This window comes from Sinohyriopsis cumingii, chromosome 5 (assembly GCF_028554795.1).
Source record: "Sinohyriopsis cumingii isolate HCF-2022 chromosome 5, ASM2855479v2, whole genome shotgun sequence".
Classification (NCBI taxonomy): Eukaryota; Metazoa; Mollusca; class Bivalvia; order Unionida; family Unionidae; genus Sinohyriopsis; species Sinohyriopsis cumingii.
In genome coordinates, this window is record NC_142965.1 from 67,221,515 (window position 1) to 67,242,881 (window position 21,367).

General features: G+C 35.6%; 1 protein-coding gene across 1 annotated transcript in view; it reads left to right on the top strand.

Moving 5' to 3' along the window:
• Nucleotides 1-16,351, top strand: part of LOC149799358 (glypican-6-like) — a 64,921-nt gene extending 48,570 nt beyond the window's left edge. The window contains exons 5-7 of the mRNA XM_089958679.1: nt 4,985-5,328; nt 6,673-6,851; nt 9,339-16,351. Of these exons, the coding sequence (XP_089814805.1) occupies nt 4,985-5,328; nt 6,673-6,851; nt 9,339-9,670 (855 nt within the window). The 3' untranslated portion in view covers nt 9,671-16,351. The remainder of the gene's footprint in view (nt 1-4,984; nt 5,329-6,672; nt 6,852-9,338) is intronic.
• Nucleotides 16,352-21,367: the final 5,016 nt, after the last annotated feature.

The window sequence follows — 21,367 nt, forward strand, 5'->3', positions numbered from 1 at the left end:
ACTTCTTAAGATGTCTTGTTGACTCTTAATGAAAATAGTGCTGTTCTGACATGCAGTATGGACTAGCGACCATGGACATTTTGTAACTGCTGTTGCTCATGGTTGGAAAGTCATTGATTTTTTTTTCTTGTGATGACTTAATGGGGGTGATCTGGATGGTCCTAAATAAAACATGTTCTGATCTGATATTTTTTTATGACTGCCTCAGTGGCCATCTTAAAACCTTACTGATGCTTGTAAAGAAGTGTAAACATTGGATTTTCACAAGAAGACTTCTTATGATACCTATGTCATACTAAATGAAAATGGTGCTGATCTGAAATCCAGTGGTGGCCCTGGTGGTTAGAGCATCCACACAGATGCAGGAGGTTGTGGATTGGAACACACCCCCCACCCACCCTGGCTGATTCATACCAAAGACTTATCAATATGGTACTAGCAGCTGCCTTGCTTGGTGTTAAGAGGTTAGTGTTAGGACCCATCAGCCTTGTGTGAGGATAATGTGACTGGCTGGGACATCATGTTTCATGTCTGTGGCATGATGTCCAACTGATATACATCACTATAAACTGCCACACTGCAGACATTCTAGTGATATGACTGAAAAATTGTTAAAGCAACGTTAAAAATCCAAATCACATCTATACAGACACTGAAATAATAATAATAATAATAATAATGAGGACTTCGTATTGTGCCTAATCTTTAGAAGCTCTAAGTGCTTTACAACATTAGACAACACCTATAAGATAAAAAAACATATAATGATATGATTACAAAAACAAACATTAAAAAACATGTTGAGAATATTTAAGGTGGGAAACATTATTAGGTCTTTAAGTTTGTTCTTGCAGTTGAAATAAGTGAGTTTTGAGAGCCCTCTTGAATGTGATCACTGTGTCTTTGTGTCTAAGTTCAGTGGGCAACAATTCATTTCACGTTGCTGGGCCCTGGTAAGCAAAAGAACTCTGTCCATATGACTTTGTTTTCATAGTGGGAATAATGAGTATATGATTGTCAGAAGAGGAGTGTGTACACATGGGTGAGGTTGGATAGGTATGTTGGACTAGAGTCCGACAGTGAAACATAGCACAGAGAACAAATTTTGTGTTTAATTCTGGATCGAATGGATAGCCAGTGTAGGGTACAGAGCAGCGGGGAGTTGTGCTCTGATTGTGGTACTCCAAGTACTCTAAATCCAGCATGGCCACAGTTCCAGCGAGGCAACTGTTAGTACCATTTTTGTAAGTCTTTCGTATGACTCGGCTGGGGATCAAACCCACGATCTCCCACATCCAAGGCAGACACTTTAACCTCTAGGCCACCAGAGCAGTCAGCCACAGTTGCAACCATCTTGATAATTTTGCTGTTGCTACACCGTCAAAATGGAGAGTCATGCAAATATTTTTTTTAACAGAAAATTAATTATGATGTCTAGTTGGTCCTGAATGAAAAATGTGCTGATCCACTCTCAGATATGGCTGGCACAGTGAACACATTGAAAATCATGTCAATATTAAATGGTCGTATTGTGGAGTTTTCACCAAAAGTCTTCCTATGGCATCTGGTTTGTCTTAAAGAAAATGGTGCTTATCTTCACAGTGGCTAATTTAACAGTCTTAACACTAAGGAAAATCAGTGATGGTTTCTGCACTCATCAGTTTAAACTGAAATATGGTCTTGTCTTGAATTCCAGGAAATTCTTTTCCATCATTTGGGCATCAGCGTCTTTGAGGGACTCATATTTTTTATATAATGGTGTTAATTATTATTGTTATAGGGTCATGCAGGGCTTAAGTGTTACAAGTCATTATGGTGAGGTTTGTTATCTCAGGTACCCTGGAATACATGCATTTAATGCTCTTTGCCAGACAAGTTTTAATATAATAATGCAAACTCATGTAAATTACTGTGAAAATCAGCATTGGTTGAACTTTCTTCGAATCAAGGTCTTCACTTAGGTTTTGATTTCCAAAACATAGTGAAAATTAACTTCAAAGTTCCCCAAAACTATGTCGTGGTCTCTGATCAATTTCCTTTCATATCATGTACAATAAATGGATTTTTAAAAAAACATGGCTGATGAGGATGAGTGAAGTTAGGATACAAAAGAAAGATTATTCCCAAAACTAAGTAATTTTGAAGAAAAAAAATCCATTGTTTGAAGTGCTGCTCCCCCCCCCCCCTTTCATTTCCATATGCTGGTAAGTTGTTACAGTCTGTGCCAGTCCACTAGTAAAAGGGCATTGACATCATGCATATGTGGTACATGTTGACCTCTGTTCAGAGAGGGTGATTGTTAACATCATTACTAGTGATAAGGACTGTTATTAAGGTCACTGGCCTCGGTAGTGGCAGAGATAAAACTATTAGAGGAAGGAAACTGCAGAGTCCATTTCACCAGCCAAGTATTGATTACAAGTTGTGGTCATTCTATATGAGAGACAGTTTAAAATGTTATGACACCCATCTGTTGTCCATCCCACATTAGGCACAGTTTAAAATGTTATGACATCCATCTGTTGTCCATCCCACATTAGGCACAGTTTAAAATGTTACGACATCCAACTGTAGTCCATCACACATTAGGCACAGTTTAAAATGTTATGACATCCCTCTGTAGTCCATCCCACATTAGGCACAGTTTAAAAAGTTATGACATCCCTCTGTTGTCCATCCCACATTAGGCACAGTTTAAAAAATTATGACATCCCTCTGTTGTCCATCCCACATTAGGCACAGTTTAAAAAGTTATGACATCCATCTGTTGTCCATCCCACATTATGCACAGTTTAAAATGTTATGACATCCCTCTGTAGTCCATCCCACATTAGGCACAGCTTAAAAAGTTATGAAATCCATCTGTGGTCCATCCCACATTAGGCACAGTTTAAAATGTTATGACATCCCTCTGTAGTCCATCCCACATTAGGCACAGCTTAAAATGTTATGACATTCCTCTGTAGTCCATCCCACATTAGGCACAGTTTAAAAAGTTATGACATCCCTCTGTAGTCCATTCCACATTAGGCACAGTTTAAAAAGTTATGACATCCCTCTGTAGTCCATTCCACATTAGGCACAGTTTAAAAAGTTATGACATCCATCTGTAGTCCATCCATCTGTCTTAAGGATTTTGTTTCTGTACAACAGCTGAGTTGTCCACCATTATCAGTTGCCAAGATTTGTTGATGGCTTGCATTGGGGTAAGAAAGAATGGTATCTGTATCAGGATGAAACAATCAAGGTCACTGTAACTAAAGCTGAGTGTGTGTGCGTGGGTGATTTTGATTTTTAATGTAGCTTTAAAAAATTTCAGTCTTATCGCATTGATGTCTGCAATAGGGCAGTTTATAGTGATGTCTCGAATTGGAGCATCATGCTGCAGACATTTAGCATACTGTCCCACCCAGTCACATTAACCTGACACCAGGCTGAGCAGTCCTAACACTGACCTCTTAATGCTGAGCATCTAGCGAGGTAGCTGTATGTACCATTTTTAGAAGTCTTTGGTATGATGTGGCCCAGGTTTCAACCTGTGACCTCCTGCATCTGAGGTGGACGCTCTAACCACTAGGCCACCAGAGCAGTGAATATAACTGGAAAAAGTCTCTCATCACAATAACCTGTCCACCATCTACAGTTGATGGCTTGCACTTGGCATATGAATAAGGCCTATTGACTTTCAGGTCAGAAGGTTGATATTAACTTCACTGTAACTGAAAGAATAAAAAATGGTCATCACACATTAGTATTAATGCTACATGACACCAGGAAAAAAAACTTTCAGGATTGCTTGGATTTGAGATAAGGAAAAAGGCTATAATTTTGGGGTCCAAAGGTCAGAAATCATGGTCACTGTGACTAAATGAAAACAAATTCAAATCTCTCAAATTCATATCAAGGTAATATTGAATGACATTCTTGGAATACATGAGTCATATAACATTCAAGACAGATGAATGCAAACAATTAACATCCGAACTCAAGGAAAATTGATCTATGAATTTAAAATGAACACATTCAAGAAATAATTACATATATCAATGAACATATTATATACAATTGAGACAAACCTTGTTTTCAGAGTCTTGCTTTATTTTTTCTGAAGCTGAATCTCTTTCCATAAGTCTCCACTTCCAGAAACCTGTGACAGTTTATAATGGGAGAACACTTTCTACCCCCCTGGAGTCAAGTCCCTTCCACAGAACAACTTTGACAAACTAATTTTGTGAGAGAAATTTATGAAAACATTAAATTCATCTGGGAAACATACACCCCACATTTAGCTTAGCCAATCAGGATTAACCACCAAAAATGTAACATGCCCATCAAAGTTAGAATAATACTCTAAATTTTGCTTTTATAAATAACTTTCTGGAAAAAATTTTTCTTCCAAATGGCACATATTGTCTCTGGATTATCTCTACTTTGTTGTTTCCTGCTACTTATCCCCAAGTTAAGTTATCTATCTGTCCATTATCCAGATGGATTCTAATTAAAAATTAATCGTGCCTCCAACCAGAACTGTTAAACCATCACAGGCCAGCAATTTATTGTGGGCCTAGCCCATATATCAAAGTTAATTGTTACGTGTCACATTGACTGTGACAAGATTGATTTGTGTATGTGTTGCAGTGACATTTTCTTCAAAATTTAATGTTTGAGAGATGTACATATAACATTGAGATGTGTAACTTAGTATGTATTTATGATGCAGTATTCCATGTAACCTATTTTAAGTATTTATGCAAAGAGTGCTCTCACTCATTTAAACATTAAAACTTCCCTAAACTGGCCCTTCTTTTACCTAGTCTGCTGATCCTAAAAAAGTTAAAAGGAATTTTACTACTAATAAACCTTTTTATCTTGGTTACAATTGGCCAGAATGATTGGTATTAAAAGTGGCTGTTTTACCATATAAACAGTCAAAGAATAAAATTAATATCATTTATATGATAAGTGAGACCATATATATTTTCAGATCTTCAAGGGCTGTGGCAAGCCTCGACTGTATGAAGAAAGTGGACAGTCAGGTTATCGCAAAACCAGAAATGCTGAGGCTGATTCTTCCACAACACGGAGTACCAGTGTTGATGATTATACCTTTGGGAAGGACTTCATGCAGAGCAATCGTCGCCAGTCTGTTGTCCGCCCAACAACGGCCGCTGGCACAAGTCTTGACCGCCTGGTGCGCGATATTAAGGACAAGGTGAAGGATGCAAAAGATTTTTGGATCCAGCTGCCATACACAATCTGTAACAATGAGGAGATTGCTGCCAAGGCTGATCAGGAGGGTGACTGCTGGAATGGGCAGGACCGGGCAAGGTAATGGCAATAAACTTGGTTTCAGTTCAGAGGTTGTCTGGATATTACAGTTGCAATGTCACTCTAATTGGATTTGATTGATATAACCTTTCATGTGTTGATATGCTGTAAAACATTCAGTTATTTGATCATCTTTTTATGATATACTGTGTTCACCCCAGGTTATATGGTTATCCATTCTGTATTGGCAGTTGGCCACAGGATCTTTGGTTTTCTCCAATTGTAAGACCCATTTACAAAATATTTGAGATACTTTAATGCTATACTTTTTAAGGCGGCTATTTTTAACACAAATGTCACCTGTATAATTTTCTCAGTGGTTGTATCCGTCTTTTAGTTAGTTTTCTACTGGTTTTAGACCATAAGAGCTTGTGGGATAGTCTTTTGCCAGTCCATCCATCCATTGACACAGTTTTGTTACCATGAGTGATGTCATGGGTTGGACCCATGGCCGAGTCATACCAAAGACTCAGCATTAAGAGGTTAGTATTAGGACTGGTCAGCCTGGTGTCAGGATAATGTGACTGGGTGGGACATCATGCTACATGTCTGCAGCATGATGCTCCAGTGCTAGACAGGACTATAAACTGCCCCACTGCAGACATTAAAGAGATATGACTGAAAAATTCTTACAGCTACATTAAAAATCCAAATCTCTCTCTTACACATGCGCATGTGCATGCTGGAAAATCTTGTCACTACTCATCTTGATTGGGAAGTCATATAGACATGGGATTTGCACCAAAGACTTCCGATGATGTCTTATTGGACCTAAATGAAAAAGGTTTTGGTTCAACACCCATGGTGGCCATCTTGAAACCCTTGTTATCACTACTTCATAATTTATGGTCATATTGACACAAGGTTTTCGCCAACAGACTTCTTATGATGTCTGTTTGATGTTAAATAAAGAATTTTGCATTGCAGACATCAATATGGTAGCTGCAGTGATCATACTGAAGATCTTATCATTATATTGGCATTGGGTTGTCACCAAAAGTCATCAGATAGGGGGTTAATTTTCCCTGTATGAAAATAGTGCTTTCTTACACCCAGTATGACCACTACAGTGGCTGTATTGACAGTCTTGTCACTGAAAACTTCTTCGTGAATTCCTTAACATTCTTTTTGGGCAGCAGAGTGTCGGTTCAGTCATCAAGGACTCAGTATTCATCAGGTCTGCATTGGATTACCTCAGAGATGCCAACTGTTCCAGATTTTTGAGAATTATTACAGATATTAAGTTCTGCACATCTGTCAGCTTAAGCTGTTGGTTGTATGTGGCCTTGTTCCAAAATTAAAATTTTATTATGCTGGTTTTAACTAAGTGATTTTCTGTGCTAGATATAACCATGAAGTACAGAAGGATGGACGGATGTACCAGGTCAACAATCCAGAGGTTGCTGTTGGTGTTTCTGATGACCAGGGATTAGTCGTCGTGCAAATCAACCAGTTGAAACTGATCACTAGCAAGCTTCACAATGCATACAATGGAATTGAAGTTGGCTGGATAGACACACCACGTATGGAATCATTTCACTACCTCTTTCACTTTATTTAAAATGAACCTCATGACTGTGTGTACTTGCTTATAAGTAGGGTCCAACTGCAAACAACCTAGACCCTGATCTGCCACCACATACTACTGATTAATCCTAACAAACAACCTAGACCCTGATCTGCTATTGCATAATGTGCCAGCAGAGCACTGCCTGTTATTTGCCTTTCTGATTACTCCACTCCTAACAAACTGAATAAACCCAGATTTGATGGTTCAATATACAAAAGCAAATCTAGGTTTAGACAGTTTGCTGTTAGGTCTGACTGATAAACTATTTATGATACAACAAATTGAACAAATGGTACTAACAGCTTCCTCGCTTGGCGCTCAGCATTAAGAGGTTAGTGTTAGGACTGGTCAGCCTGGTGTCGGGATAATGTGACTGGGTGGGACATCATGCTAAATGTCTGTGGCATGATGTCCCAGTGCTAGACAGCACTATAAACTGCCACACTGCAGACATTGTAGCGATATGACTGAAAAATTGTTAAAGCTACGTTAAAAATCTACATCACACACACAAATTTAACACAACTATTTATGATACTACAAATTTAACACAACTATTTTTTATGCTACAAATTTAACACAACAACTACTGTTTATGATACTACAAATTTAACACAACTATTTATGATACTACAAATTTAACACAACTATTTATGATACTACAAATTTAACACAACTATTTTTTATGCTACAAATTTAACACAACAACTACTGTTTATGATACTACAAATTTAACACAACTATTTATGATACTACAAATTTAACACAACTATTTATGATACTGCAAATTTAACACAACTATTTATGATACTACAAATTTAACACAGCACCAGTTTATGATACTACAAATTTAACACAACTATTTATGGTACTACATCTTTAACACAACAATTGTTTATGATACTACAAATTTAACACAACAACCATTTATGATACTACAAATTTAACACAACAACTAATTTATGATACTACAAATTTATCACGACAACTATTTGTGATACTACAAATTTAATACAACTTTAAGGCTTGTATAAGGCAATACACATTTCCAAATGGAAATGAACAAAATATATTGTTGCATGATTAAATATGGACCAACTTTTGTGAGAAATATTTTTTCCTAACAACTTGACAGCAAAGTTTTATTAATTGACTTCAGTGGATAAATTGTAGTTAAATAAATTAATGCAAACTTGTAGTTGGCATCATTGTTTTCATAATACTGGTGCCAATGAATTGTCTTTCAACCTGATGGGAAAGAAAGCTAGATTTTAGATTCTTTGTTACTAGATTGCAGAGCGGTTCTGGTTCATGGATAAATGATGTCTGTTTTAATTTCGGTCTGTCCCTTTGTCAATTCGTTGAGCATCAGTGCTGTATTTAGGCCGTTTTCACAGATGCAGTTACTTGTAGTTTTAGGCTTGGTATCTAAATACTTTATGAAGAGTACTACTGAATTAGTTAAAACATGGTCATTGTGACCTGTATTTCATGGTTTGCATTTTCTTGTGTTGCCTGTGTTAGAAGGCAGTAGATATAGTTAGTGGAAACCATGTTTTCATAAACATTATTATCAGTATTAATCAGACATGATTTTTCTCCATTTTAAAGCAGAATTCCGGTTTTCTCGTGAATCTGATTTTTCCTGATATATTCCATTTTTTTTAATCATCTTGAATCTGGTTTTATAAAAATGGTCTGATCGGTCCCATTCCAAAACGACCCACGTAATGTATTTGTTCCATATATTAGTTAGCCCACGACTCTCATAAAGAGTATTCTGATTGATTGGAGAAAAAGACCAGTGAATGTATGGGATTATTTTATATAGTTGATGTACTTGGGTATTTATTTTACAGATTTGTTATGAAAAGAGAGAAGTATATTCTATTTGCTGCAAAAATTGAGAAATGTTTGTGACTTAATTACGATGTGAACACTGACATGCACATGAAATAACTTAGGCACCAATAGTATTGGAGAACAAATTCATGCGACAACAAATGTTGTGAAATTATTCAAGTCAAGTTGAAACTTTTTGGTAAGTTTGTTAGTTTTTCAAATTATTATTTTGTTACATATTATGATCATAAGTTGTACCAGGAGCAGATTTTTATGATTGTAAAATGCATTATTGGCCTGGGGACTTTGGTCACCAGATTGGGGGCACTGCCCCTCGAGACCCAGTTGGGGGAGGACCACCAAACCCCCTTTCAAATTTTCATCTTTCTTTGTGGATTACCAAAATCATGTCTGATTAATATCTTACTTTTTTTAGTCAAGTTGTTCAGGACATTTATCATCTATTACTGTCATTTGGCTGCACAGGCAAGGTTTAGTGTTCTACAGAAATTTTGTTATTTAAAAGTACTATGTCTTTTTCATTTGAACAGCTTCAATAACTATTTAGTGCTAATAATTTTTTTGTTTTGTATGTCAGAGATCTACGGCAGTGGAGATGGAGATCTGGAGCAGAGTGGAAATGGTGATGATGATCTGGAAACCAATGCAAGCGGCAGTGGATCTGGTGCTGGCATTGTACCAGATGATGAGGATATGAAACAACAGAAACCCATTAAACGGCCACAGAAGCCAGTCACCAAAGACGATGACTTCAAAATCGATAATCCAAAGTATGTCACACCTGGCATTAGCCATCCAGATGGCACGAAGTCAAAGAATTATAACAGCATGGGTATTTGTGTGTCATCTCCAGTATTTCTTCTCATCAGTCTATTTGTACTGATCAGAACTGTGTTGATGGCTTGGTGATGATGAACTCAGGTATTATCACTATATTTTGTGTACAGAAAAAGCCCTCCATGTAGTGTCAACCTCGTACTGATTTTACATACCTATACAAAAATATTGACAGTATAATGTGCCTATATATATATATATATATCTCCCACTATGCCCCTATAGGGCACTGTGTAAGCCAGAACCACAGAAGCAGACTTAACTGTCATTGACCACAGTAAATATAAACAAATGGTTACTATACATTCTCATGGTCTTAGTGGATTCTAGCTTGAAAGGATTCATTCAAGGAAAGATGAGATCAGTCGGAGAAGAACACAAGATACTGAATGTCACCATTTACTGTGGCAGCCATATTGGCACAATGATAACATGGTTACCCTGGAAACCACATCATTTTTTACAGCACCTTGTTTTTGTTCAAAGGGTGTCACCATCATTCAGTGTGAATGGGATTAGCTCTTCAGTCCAGAAGGTCTGCAGATACATTTATAGGAGCTGATTCATGTTGAAAAATGACTTTTGATCCAGTGGAATTGTATATTGTAAGATATTTGTGATATATATGAGAGAACCTTCTGTGAGAGTTAATTTAAAATGTAGATATTCTTCAAGTGTTAGCTAATTAAATATGACAGTTGAAAGACCTGAGGTGTAAGGTAATTCACTTCAGAAAGATAAAATTAATCAATGAATAATGAATGAGTTATCCAGGAGAATTTGCAACTGCTCTTAATAACCTGAGACTGGATTATCTTCCTTTAAATTACAGACTAATGTCCATATAAAAGGCAGGTCTGATCCATTATATCAAAAGTGAAGACGTATCAAATGGAAAGCTTGGTTGGTAACAAGCTTCAGAAATTACAAGAGGAACAAGTATTCTCAGTATATGGCAAGGGAGACAACTCATGGTGTCATAAGGGAGATAACAGTAAGTTTTGCAATGAACAATTAACCATCTACGAGAGTATTTGACAAAAGTGTCAGGTATTATGGTAATGTTTTGATCTGATGTATGCACCTGTTATGTGTATATGCAAGATATTTTCACATTAGATATAGAAGAACTACATTTACTGTGTATACTTTCTTATAAGCCGAGTCCAACTGCAAATTGCACATGCCCAGATCTCCCATTATATAATAAGCTGGCAGATCTGGGTTTGTTTGAGTAATTAGTTGAACAAATAACACAGTTGCTGTTCTGCAGTAGCATCATGCGATGGTAGATCAGGGTTTATGTTTGCAGTTGGATTTGATTTATAGGTGATATTTAGACGCTATAAAAAAACTTCTGGGATTTGTTTCTATCTATTTATATTAATTGTTTTTTATTACAAAGGTAACACATGTCCAAAATCTGCTGAGTGCAAATGCTAACCAGGTTCTGTTAGGGTAATTAGCTTCTTTGTCATTTAAGCTTTTTTGTAGGAATATTAAGGTTCAAGAGCTTTTGTGTATCTGTACCTTTATTAGAGTCTTAATTTGCAAGCTGATGTTAAAACTGTGCTGGTAGTGGCCTACTATATAGAAAATGAATGAATGTGTTAAAATATGTGTATTAATGAATGTGCTAAATATGTGTGTGTTGAACTGTTCATGCTATAAGCATACAATTACATGTATCCTATCCTTAGGTACACACAAGCTATTGATGAGGGACATCTTTTTATCTTTTCTTAAAAACGAAAAAGCAAAGCATATGCCATGTCTGACAGTCATCATTTAATAGAGATTTTTATGCAATGGGTGTTTATTCATGAATTACAATCCATTTGTCCTAAATTCTATGCACAGTCGTGAAAATGTTTGGTTTACTGGGATGAAAAGATGCATGGCATCTGTTTTACATGCTTACTTTGCATTTGATAATGGGAAGATTTTATTTGAACCTTTTTCACTCCCACTCAAATAAATCTTTTTGATAAAACAAAATGTGGCTGGAAAAATCCTGGAGTTATATTGAATGATTTTATTATATGGTGAGAGAAATTTTTTTTTTTTTTTAATGGCACATTTCAGGATTATGTTTTTTTGTGACAATTGTGTATTGTTAAAGCATTAGGAAAGAAGCAACGAAAAAACAAAAGCATATCAAGATTCATGTTCATTTTTTTGTGTTTTGACCTTTGTTTGCTACATTTTAAATTATTTTTTTTCTGGATCTTTCATGCAACCATTTAGACATTTAAGAGGTGGAAAGTGTTAATTGTTTAATAGATCATGAAAATTGCAAAGTATCCACTGTAATACAAAGTTACAGGTATTGCTGATTGAAATTAATGATTAATGCAATGTAAATGCTTATCAGGAAATGATGTAAGCAGTAATGGCCTAAAGTAATATCCAGGAAAAGTGGTAAAATTTATACTTATGGGTCTGTATTACTCCATGTGACTTTTGTAATCTGCATAGGGCTTTGTTTTTTCTTCTCCACATTTTTTGTTTTCTAGTTCACTCTTACATTTTAAAATAAAGGTAGCATATAACAAATGAGATGTCAGTGTAAATAAATTATCTCTGTACAGTGTACATTTTTCTTAATTTTAAAGCTTGTAATTTTAATGTGTGTAAATTTTTTTTATAAAAGCAGGTTGTTAAAATATTAATGTGAATAAACTCTAGCCAGTGTTTAATGACACCTAGGGCATGTCAGATTTGTACATTGTAGTCAATATTTGTTTGTTTTCATGCAACATAAAACCATTTTTTCTGCCTTGATAACCCCCTTGGGCTCCATCTCCCCTCCCACTGCTCAAAAGACCCTATTTCCATAACTGTTGTATAAATTGCTGGCTTGTTTCAGTCCCTAGTGTCCTAAAACATTACTTTACACTTTGAGTAATGACAAAATAATACCCCAGACTTGGAAATATTACTCGAAGTGACAAATCAGTGGTTGTTCCTGGTTTCTTTCTCCACCATGATGTAGTGGCAACCATGTATAGACTATCATGTGCTGAAAAAATAGCATTAAATCCACAAGACCAAATCTTGGTGAGTCAGAATATTTTCAAGTAAGATTTAAAGTGAGTAATGTTTTATGATGGAGTGGGCAAGAAACATGGATTATAGATGAAAAGTACCCAGATCTTGAGTTGCATTATGTGCTAGCAGATCAGGCTCTGTATGCTGATTACTTCTAATGAAATGCATTTATCCAGGTCTGCTGATACATTGTGTTATGGTAGAGGTGGGTCTGTGCAGTTTGGATTTAATTTATAAGCAAATGTGTATGACTATGTTGCTGATCTTTTAATTCAATAAGCTGGGTGAAATAAAACAAGGAAACTTGGGAGCTCAGGTCATAATGCCCACCCTCCATTCTGGTTGAAACTTGCATTAAAAAACACTTAGTGCATATTTGTTGTCAGATAATGCCTCTTGGAATGGAAGTGAACACCAACCAATACACACCCAGAGCTTCATCATTTTCTCGATTCATGCATGGTATAAAGACAGAGGGGTTAAATCGGTCTCAGAAATGTTTTTTTGTTGGTGTGGCCATATTGGGAGAAACATTGAACCTCCAGACATGAGAGTTTCCAATGTTGTTTTTTTTTTTTTTGGTGTGGCCATATAGGAGAGACATTGAACCTCCAGACACGAGAGTTTCCAATATATATAGATGGAGCTAAGTTTCTAACATGTTGATAGAGCAGTGTAGACACTGTTTGTGAAATTATCGATGTGTGCAATTATAACAAACTTTTAACTTCATGAAGATTACTCAGACTATAAACTTTGAAGTATACATATATGTATTGTGTTGAGTACAGTATTCTGCTTCCTGACAAGCTCTCTTGTCATATGTTCCAGTTGCTTACAAGCTCTCTTGTCATATGTTCCAGTTGCTGACAAACTCTCTCGGTTTCTCCTGTTGTTGCCATGGTGTTGTCATGATGAAATTTTGAGTACAGAATTCCATGTACTGATGAGCTTCACTTGCTCTTCCGTCACTATTAAGGTGTTGTCATGATGAAATGTTGAGTATAATATTCCACTTGCTGACGAGTTTACTTACTCTCGTTCTGTTTTGTTACTATGGTCATGGGATTGGGTTGCCAAGGTCATGTTATGAAGAAATGTTGAGTACAGTATTCCACATGGTAATGAGAATAATTTTGTCGTCATGACGATATTAAATTGAATATTGTATTCTTTATACCAACCGTGACTTCTTTTTCTCTATTGTCCTTGTTAATGTCATGATGATTTTATGTTAAATACGAAATTCAAGATGCTGATGAACTTGCATGCTCTGTTCCCGTTTGTCCTTACTGCCATCTCTGTAGCTTATTTATCTGTGGAATGCTTGGGGTGGGAAACATGGCTCTTCAAGTAGTTTATTGCTGACTCTACTCTCATATCAGTCAATTGTAAACAGGTTACAGCTTAAAATGAGTCACTGACCACTGCCAATTTGGTGTAAGTATTTGTAGTTCGACTAAATGTTTGGCCCATGTCTTGTAGCATTTGCTCCAGCTTCTTCATTATGGCCATGATATAATGTATACAGGTTCACTTTTAGTGAATTATTTGCCAAAACAGAGACTTGAATTTTTAATTGTGATAATAATGAGGAGGTGAAGGCAATGGGACACAACCTGATATGCCATGTTACCAACACCACTGGGACAATAAATACCCTGGAGATGCCATGTCACCTCCACCATTTAGACACCACCTATGCCACAGTGACTCTATCCCAGAGATGCCACGTCACCATCACCATTGCTGCACTGTGCCACAGATATCATTATTAATCAGCAGAAATTGACAGACGTTAGCTTTGTATCTCTGGCTGAATGAAATTGACAGACTATAAGTTGCCATTGTAATGATGTCACGAGACGAGCATATATATATGGATGTGGTTCATTTGCAGGGTTGTAACACATTCTTTAAATTCTGAAAATGTGTTACTCAGCATATAGTCATACAAAGTTTCATAGTAAAAATTTTCTTTCATATAAATTGTTGCTTTCCATACAAATCTGTCAATAGTGCCAGTATACAATTTGTACCTTTATTTTCATTACTTGCTTTGATTGCCAGGCTGGTTTGCAACTACGTTGATTGCTATATCATTGAATTCTTTGCTGTATACAGCTATAAATTGCATTTGTTCATTAGGGACTGATGTGTTTCTGTTAAAGCCAAAGCTGCTTGGCAGATTACTACAGTAACATCATCATGTATTAGTTTTGTCATGGCAACACAAGTTGTCACCAGATCTTACAAAAACAAAATTACCTCAATGTTTTAGTTAATATAAGCAATATTTCATCTTTTTTTTATTATTTTGTTTCCTTCATAAATGCCAAAGATTTTTTTTCTTTTCTTAATCATTATTAGGCTCAGGAACGAATTTTTTTTAAATGTATAAATATATTTTTTTGTTCTGTAGTTTCAAGATGTGAACTCATATGACTACGTTTTAATTATGTTAATTTGGTACCACATTGTGGAGAGATTTAGCACCTACTGCTGTATTGCTACAAGATTTCATTGTTACAGCATATCGTTATGGAGACAGCTGTTTTTTGTGTGAATAATACTAATTTAGCATTAATTCCTACCTACTGCAGGGGTCAGGTTTTCTGTTATTTTTCTGTTAATCAGAGAAGTATTACTTGCAACAATGTATCTTTGCCCCATTGTTTTAGTAGCTGAGTATTATATTGTAAGTAATTCTTATATCTCTGCGGATTAAGGTCTGTTCTGTTTGTTCTACTGTTTAGGCATAACAAACCACATAGACCCTGATCTGCCATCACATAGGTCTTGCAGATCAGGGTCTGTATTGTTTTACTTGTTAGTCTTAACTGCATAGACCCTGATCTGTCATCACATAGATCTCACAGATCAGGGTCTATATTGTTTTACTTGTTAGTCTTAACTGCATAGACCATGATCTGTCATCACATAGATCTCACAGGTCAGCATCTATATTGTTTGTTCTACTAATTAGACCTAACAATCCAAGATCCACTAATACATTATAGGATGGCAAATCTAGGTCTATGCAGTTTGTAGTTGGATATGATTTGTGAGTATATACTGTATTTAATATGTAACGTAACGTTAATATTATGAACATACAATGTGTAAACCCAACTATTGCACGTATGATGTATAACTATGACCAAGAGTTGATTAAGATCCTATTAGTCTGCCATTAATTACTAATTAATTACAATGATTATGCTTCAGGTGTGACTTGTATGCATCCATGTACAGTCCAATCCCGTTAACATATGCTGTTGCACAGTTTGCCCCAAAAATCAGGGTTTATGCAATTCTCGTCATATGTTATCTAGATTGAAGAACAGAGAAACTGATGTGTAAGTGCAGTATGTGACAGGAGATTTATTTAAATATTTGTTTACATAGATTGGAGACCCCACACATCAGGAAATCTGGGTTAACCCTGTTTGCTTGGAATCTTGCATTGAATGAACAGCAAAAACTGATGCGTACACGTTACACATTGGCAAACATTTTATATGGACGACTTCTTCACTGGTAGTATTCTTTGTTTTGTCTGAACAGATGTCCCCCTTGACAAGCCTTTTTTCCTTTGTTTAAGCTAGACTGTACACAATTTCCTGATTATTGTCATGTTGTATTTTTTCTAGAAACACAAATATTGAGACATATTTTAACTGAATAAAGATTTATAAAATATGTGATTGTTCATCGTTATTTTGGGCAAAATCACCATGTGATTGTTCATTGTTATTTTGGGCAAAATCAACATGTACATTCTTATTTTGGGCAAAATTGTGTAACATTTTAAAGGGGAAGCGGGAGTTAAAGAATTTGACATTACTTTAGGGTAGTAAATAACATTAAAATTATGTTTTGTTAGACTCTATCAGATGTGACTAATGCTTTGATGTAAATAGGTATTATTTACTAAATTCTGTCAAAATACACTGCTAGAATTGATCAAAAACCTCACAAAACATTAATAATTTTTATATTGATGTTGAATAACATTTAGATTATATTTGGTTAGAATCCATCAGATGTGACTGATGCTTTAACATAAATTGGTTATGTTTACCAAATTCTGTGTCAAAGTACACTGCTAAAATTGATCAGACCTCTTAGAAAATGTAAATATATTATTTACAAGTTTGAGATCATGGTTCACTGCTAATGTAACATTATAGATGACTTTAACTGTTCATCAACTTTGTTTGGGCATTTCTTCGGAGCTATGCTACATCCTTGATCTTTTTTTAATTTCGCATATGTCACATTAGGTAATGCGACAATCTTATATGTCTAGTTCTTCTCTACTTGCAATTTTTTCCATGGTTTTTTATTTTATTTCTTTATTTTATGACCAACAACAGAATAGGCTTTGAACATGGACAAATTCAAATTGGTCCAAGATTTTTTCATCATATACTTATGCATTGTTACTGTTTGGTAAGGGAAGTTAAACATGTGTAAGTTATGTCACAGCCTTGCCATCTTCAGGAATATTGCTTTTGTATATGCCCGAGTCAAATGTAGTGTCCATCCATCTGCCAGTCTGTTACCATTTTCATTCAGCATAACTTGAGCTGTCCACTAGCATCTTGCCAGACTTTTTGTAGATGGCTTATACTTTGGATATTAAAAAAAAAACTACACATTGTAGGGTCAAAGGTCAAGGTCAGTTTGACTAAATGAAGGAAAATGGATTCTTTGCAATAACTTTATAATAGAAAGCTATTGATATCTGGGTGAAAGATCAAGGTCACTGTGCCTCATGGTTTCTGCACTACGTTACCAAACTCTGGGGATGGCTTGCATCTGGGGTGAGGAATTCAATATTGGATCAAAAGGGTTCAAGTCTCTGACTGAAAGAAGAACAATAGTTTTTGCACAATACTAGAGCCAGACTTGACTGCATCTGGGATAAGGAAGAAGCCTCTTTATTTTTTTGGTTGTTAAAAGGTCAAGGACATTGTTATGGAAAGATTGCAGATGTAGAATAGGCCTGATGTGCTCTCCCGCATGTCATAAAGGGAAAATAAGCCTGGAATGGCATTGATTTAAATATTGGTAGTGGATCAGCCCAGATTGTGGTGTGTCCATGGTCAAGGCACCTTATTCCACCTGCCTTGGTACTAAACAGGTTACTCATCTTGCTGTGCACTAAAACACCAAAACAAAATTTAATCATATGTAATTATAATTATTATTCAACAAAAGTATAAAGAAATTGATCCAAGTCTGAATCATAGTAATGTTCAAACATCCTCTTTACATTGTTTACTTTGTTGATGAGCTAGTAGTAAGTATGCCTAATTTGGGGATTTTAAGGTCAATTTGTCATAGATCATCCATTTTCATTACAACTCCTGAACTACTTGAAGGATTTTCATAAAACTGTTCACATGCATTTGTCCCAAGGTCCAGCTGGTTGTAAATGAAAATGGTGCCAATCGGACTCCAATATGGCTGCCATGGTGGACATCTTGCAAACTTGAATGCTACTCCTCCTGAACTGTTGGTTATAGTAACATTGGGTTTTCACATAATGACTTCTTCTTATGTCAGGTTGGTCTTAATAAAAATGGTGTGGATCTCCAACATGTCTGAAAATCTTGCTACCATTACTTCACCAGAACAGAAATTCATAATTACATGGGGTTTTCACCAAAAGACGTCTTATGGTGCCTAACTGACTCTTAACATCAAATGTAGCCAACATGATGGCCATCTTGAAAATTGTGTTTTTGCTACTCCTCCTGGAATGGATGCCCATGCTAACATAGTATTTTTTTTATTTTTGTTTAAAAAGAAAAGACTTTTTATAATATTTAGTTGTCCATAAAGGAAAATAATGCAGATTTTACATGCAATATGGACACCATGATGACAAGCTTGATAATGTTGCAATTACTGCTGAATGGATGGTCTTGTATCAACACGAGGTTTTCACCAAAAAGACTTATGTCTGATCAAAAATTTTGCTGTTCTTGCATTCTAATATGATTCTTTTGAAGTTAATAGTATGTAAAAACAACCCCACATCTCTTGAATTTTCAAATAATGAAAATGTAAAAACAATTGCAAGGTCTCTGTGACCTCATTTAACAAACGGAAAATGGCATCATCTAAAATAAGGTAAAACAATTTAAATTTTCAATAGATAATGAATAACCATGCAGTTAATGCCCTAGAAATGATTGAACTGCGATAATGAGTTTCATTATTAACTACATCAAATTTTCAGTGTTTATAGAAAATGCACACATGTAGATCAGTGTCAGGGTTCAGTAACAGACAAAGGTGATTGGTGTGAAATTAGTTTCAAGGCAAGAAAATAGTGGCAAAATACAAAATTAAAAGAACAAACACTTATTTGCCTTTAAAGACAAAACAAACCAACCTAATTCATACTTTCATCTCTTTTTTTGAATATCTAAATTGTGATACGCAGAATTTCTTGGGGTTTGGGCAGGGGTGGGGAGATTGGGCTCCATTTTTTTGTTAGCTCTACTGGTCATGGTTCAGAAGAGGTAATGGGATGCTATGTCATCCATTGTCCATCTGTCAATTGATACTACACAAAAACTAATTGCATGATTGCCATGAAACTTAACACACACAGTCATATGGACAGCGTTCTTTTGCATACCAGGGCCCAGCAACATGGAATGAATTGCCCACTGACCTTAGACACAAAGACACAGTGATCACATTCAAGAGGGCTCTCAAAACTAACTTATTTCGACTGCAAGAACAAACTTAAAGACCTAATAATGTTTCCTACTTGAAATATTCTCAGTATGTTTTTTATTTTTTAATGTTTTTCTAATTTCATGTGTTTGTTTTTGTAATGTTATATGTTATCTTATAGGTGTTGTCTAATGTTGTAAAGTGCTTAGAGCTTCTAAAGATTAGGCACTATACAAAGTCCTCATTATTATCTAGTTGGTCCTAAATGAAAATTGTCCTGCTTTTACATCTAATGTGGCCACCTTGAAAATCTTGTTACCGCTACTCCTCCTGAACGGATGGTCATATCAACAAGGGGTATCCGCTAAAAACCTTCTTACGATGTCTAAATGAAAATAGTGCCGATCTTACATCTAATATGGCCAACGTGGCAGCCATCTTGAAAATCCTCCTTAATGGATGGTCATATTGTCCTGAGGTTTTCACAAGAAGATTTCTTATCATGTCTAGTTGGTCCTAAATGAAAATGGTGATCTGATATTCAGTATGACCACCATCTTGAAAACCTTTTTATTGCTACGTCTCTGACATGGATGGTCAAATCAACAGTTTTTCGCTAAAAGGCAGTTTATAGTGTCTAGCTGGTCCTAAATAAAAATACTGGTCTGGCATCTATTGTGGCCACCATGGGAGCCATCTTGAAAATCTTGTTGTTTCAATACCTTCAGAAGAGAAAGTGTTACTTTGTTGGGTTTTCATAAATCCAGTTTGTGTTAAATGTTTAATATGTCTGACACGTAGCAGCCATCTTGAAAATCTTTTTATTGTTGTCTCAAACATTAGGTTTTCACTAAAAGAACTTCTTAAGATGTCGAGTTGGTCCATTATGAAAATGGTGCCAATCTGACATTTATTATATGGCTACCACAGCAGCTACCTTGAAAATCTTGTTACTAGACTTCCTGAATGGAAAGTCATATTGATATGGGGTTTTCACTGAAAGATTTCTTATGATGTAAAGTTGGTCCTAGATGAAATGGTGCTTGTCTGAGGTCTAATATGGCTACACTATGATCAGCTTGAAAATCTTGCTATCACTATTACTCCTAAATCAATGGTTATATTATCATTGGGTTTTCACTAAGAATTTTTAAAATGCTTTATTGATCCAAAATAAAAATGGTTTTGATATGATATCCAGAAAGTGGCCAACCTGAAGAAAAAAAATTGTTTTTGCAACTTCATGTAAATGGAAATTCACTTTGAAATGAGGTTTTCATCAGCAGAATTCTTGTAGTTTACTTGGTCCTAGATGAAATTACTAAACCTTGATATAGCCACCATGGTGGCTACCTTGAAAATATTGTTATCGCTACTCCTTCTGATGGATGGCTTTATCAACAATGGATTTTCACCAGTGGACTTTTTATGATATCTAACTGGTCCTAAATGAAAATGGTGCCAGTCATACATCCAATATAGTGTCCATGACAGCTGCTGAAATCTTCTCTTTGAATGGATGATCATTTTCACACTGCGCTTTTACGAAAGATATCTAATGATGTCTAGTCAATGAAAATGGTGCCAAGCTGACATACAATATGTTCACCAAAGCAGATAATTTGAAATTTATTTTATAACTGAAGAATATGAGATGGTTTCAAAATTCTTTGGTTAAAAGAAAGAACTGGTTTTATTTTGACTTCCTGGAAATTCTTTTTGCTCACTAAAACATCATTCCCTTATAGGAGCTCTCGTTTACATGGGTGTGTAACTTGCTAGAAAAAAAGGAAATGAAGTAAAACTAATTTAGACTGTAAAATGTTAATTATATCATTTTCATCTGAAGACTGACAAAATACTTTTTGCTACCGAGTGCCATGAGATAAAAATCTGCAAAAGCACGCATAATAATTAAAATGTACAGCACTAAAGACGGTAATACAATGCCGTTTGTTTGCCATCATGTCATGTGATATTGTAATAGTTTTCACCGTTTAAAGGATTATCAAACCAAAT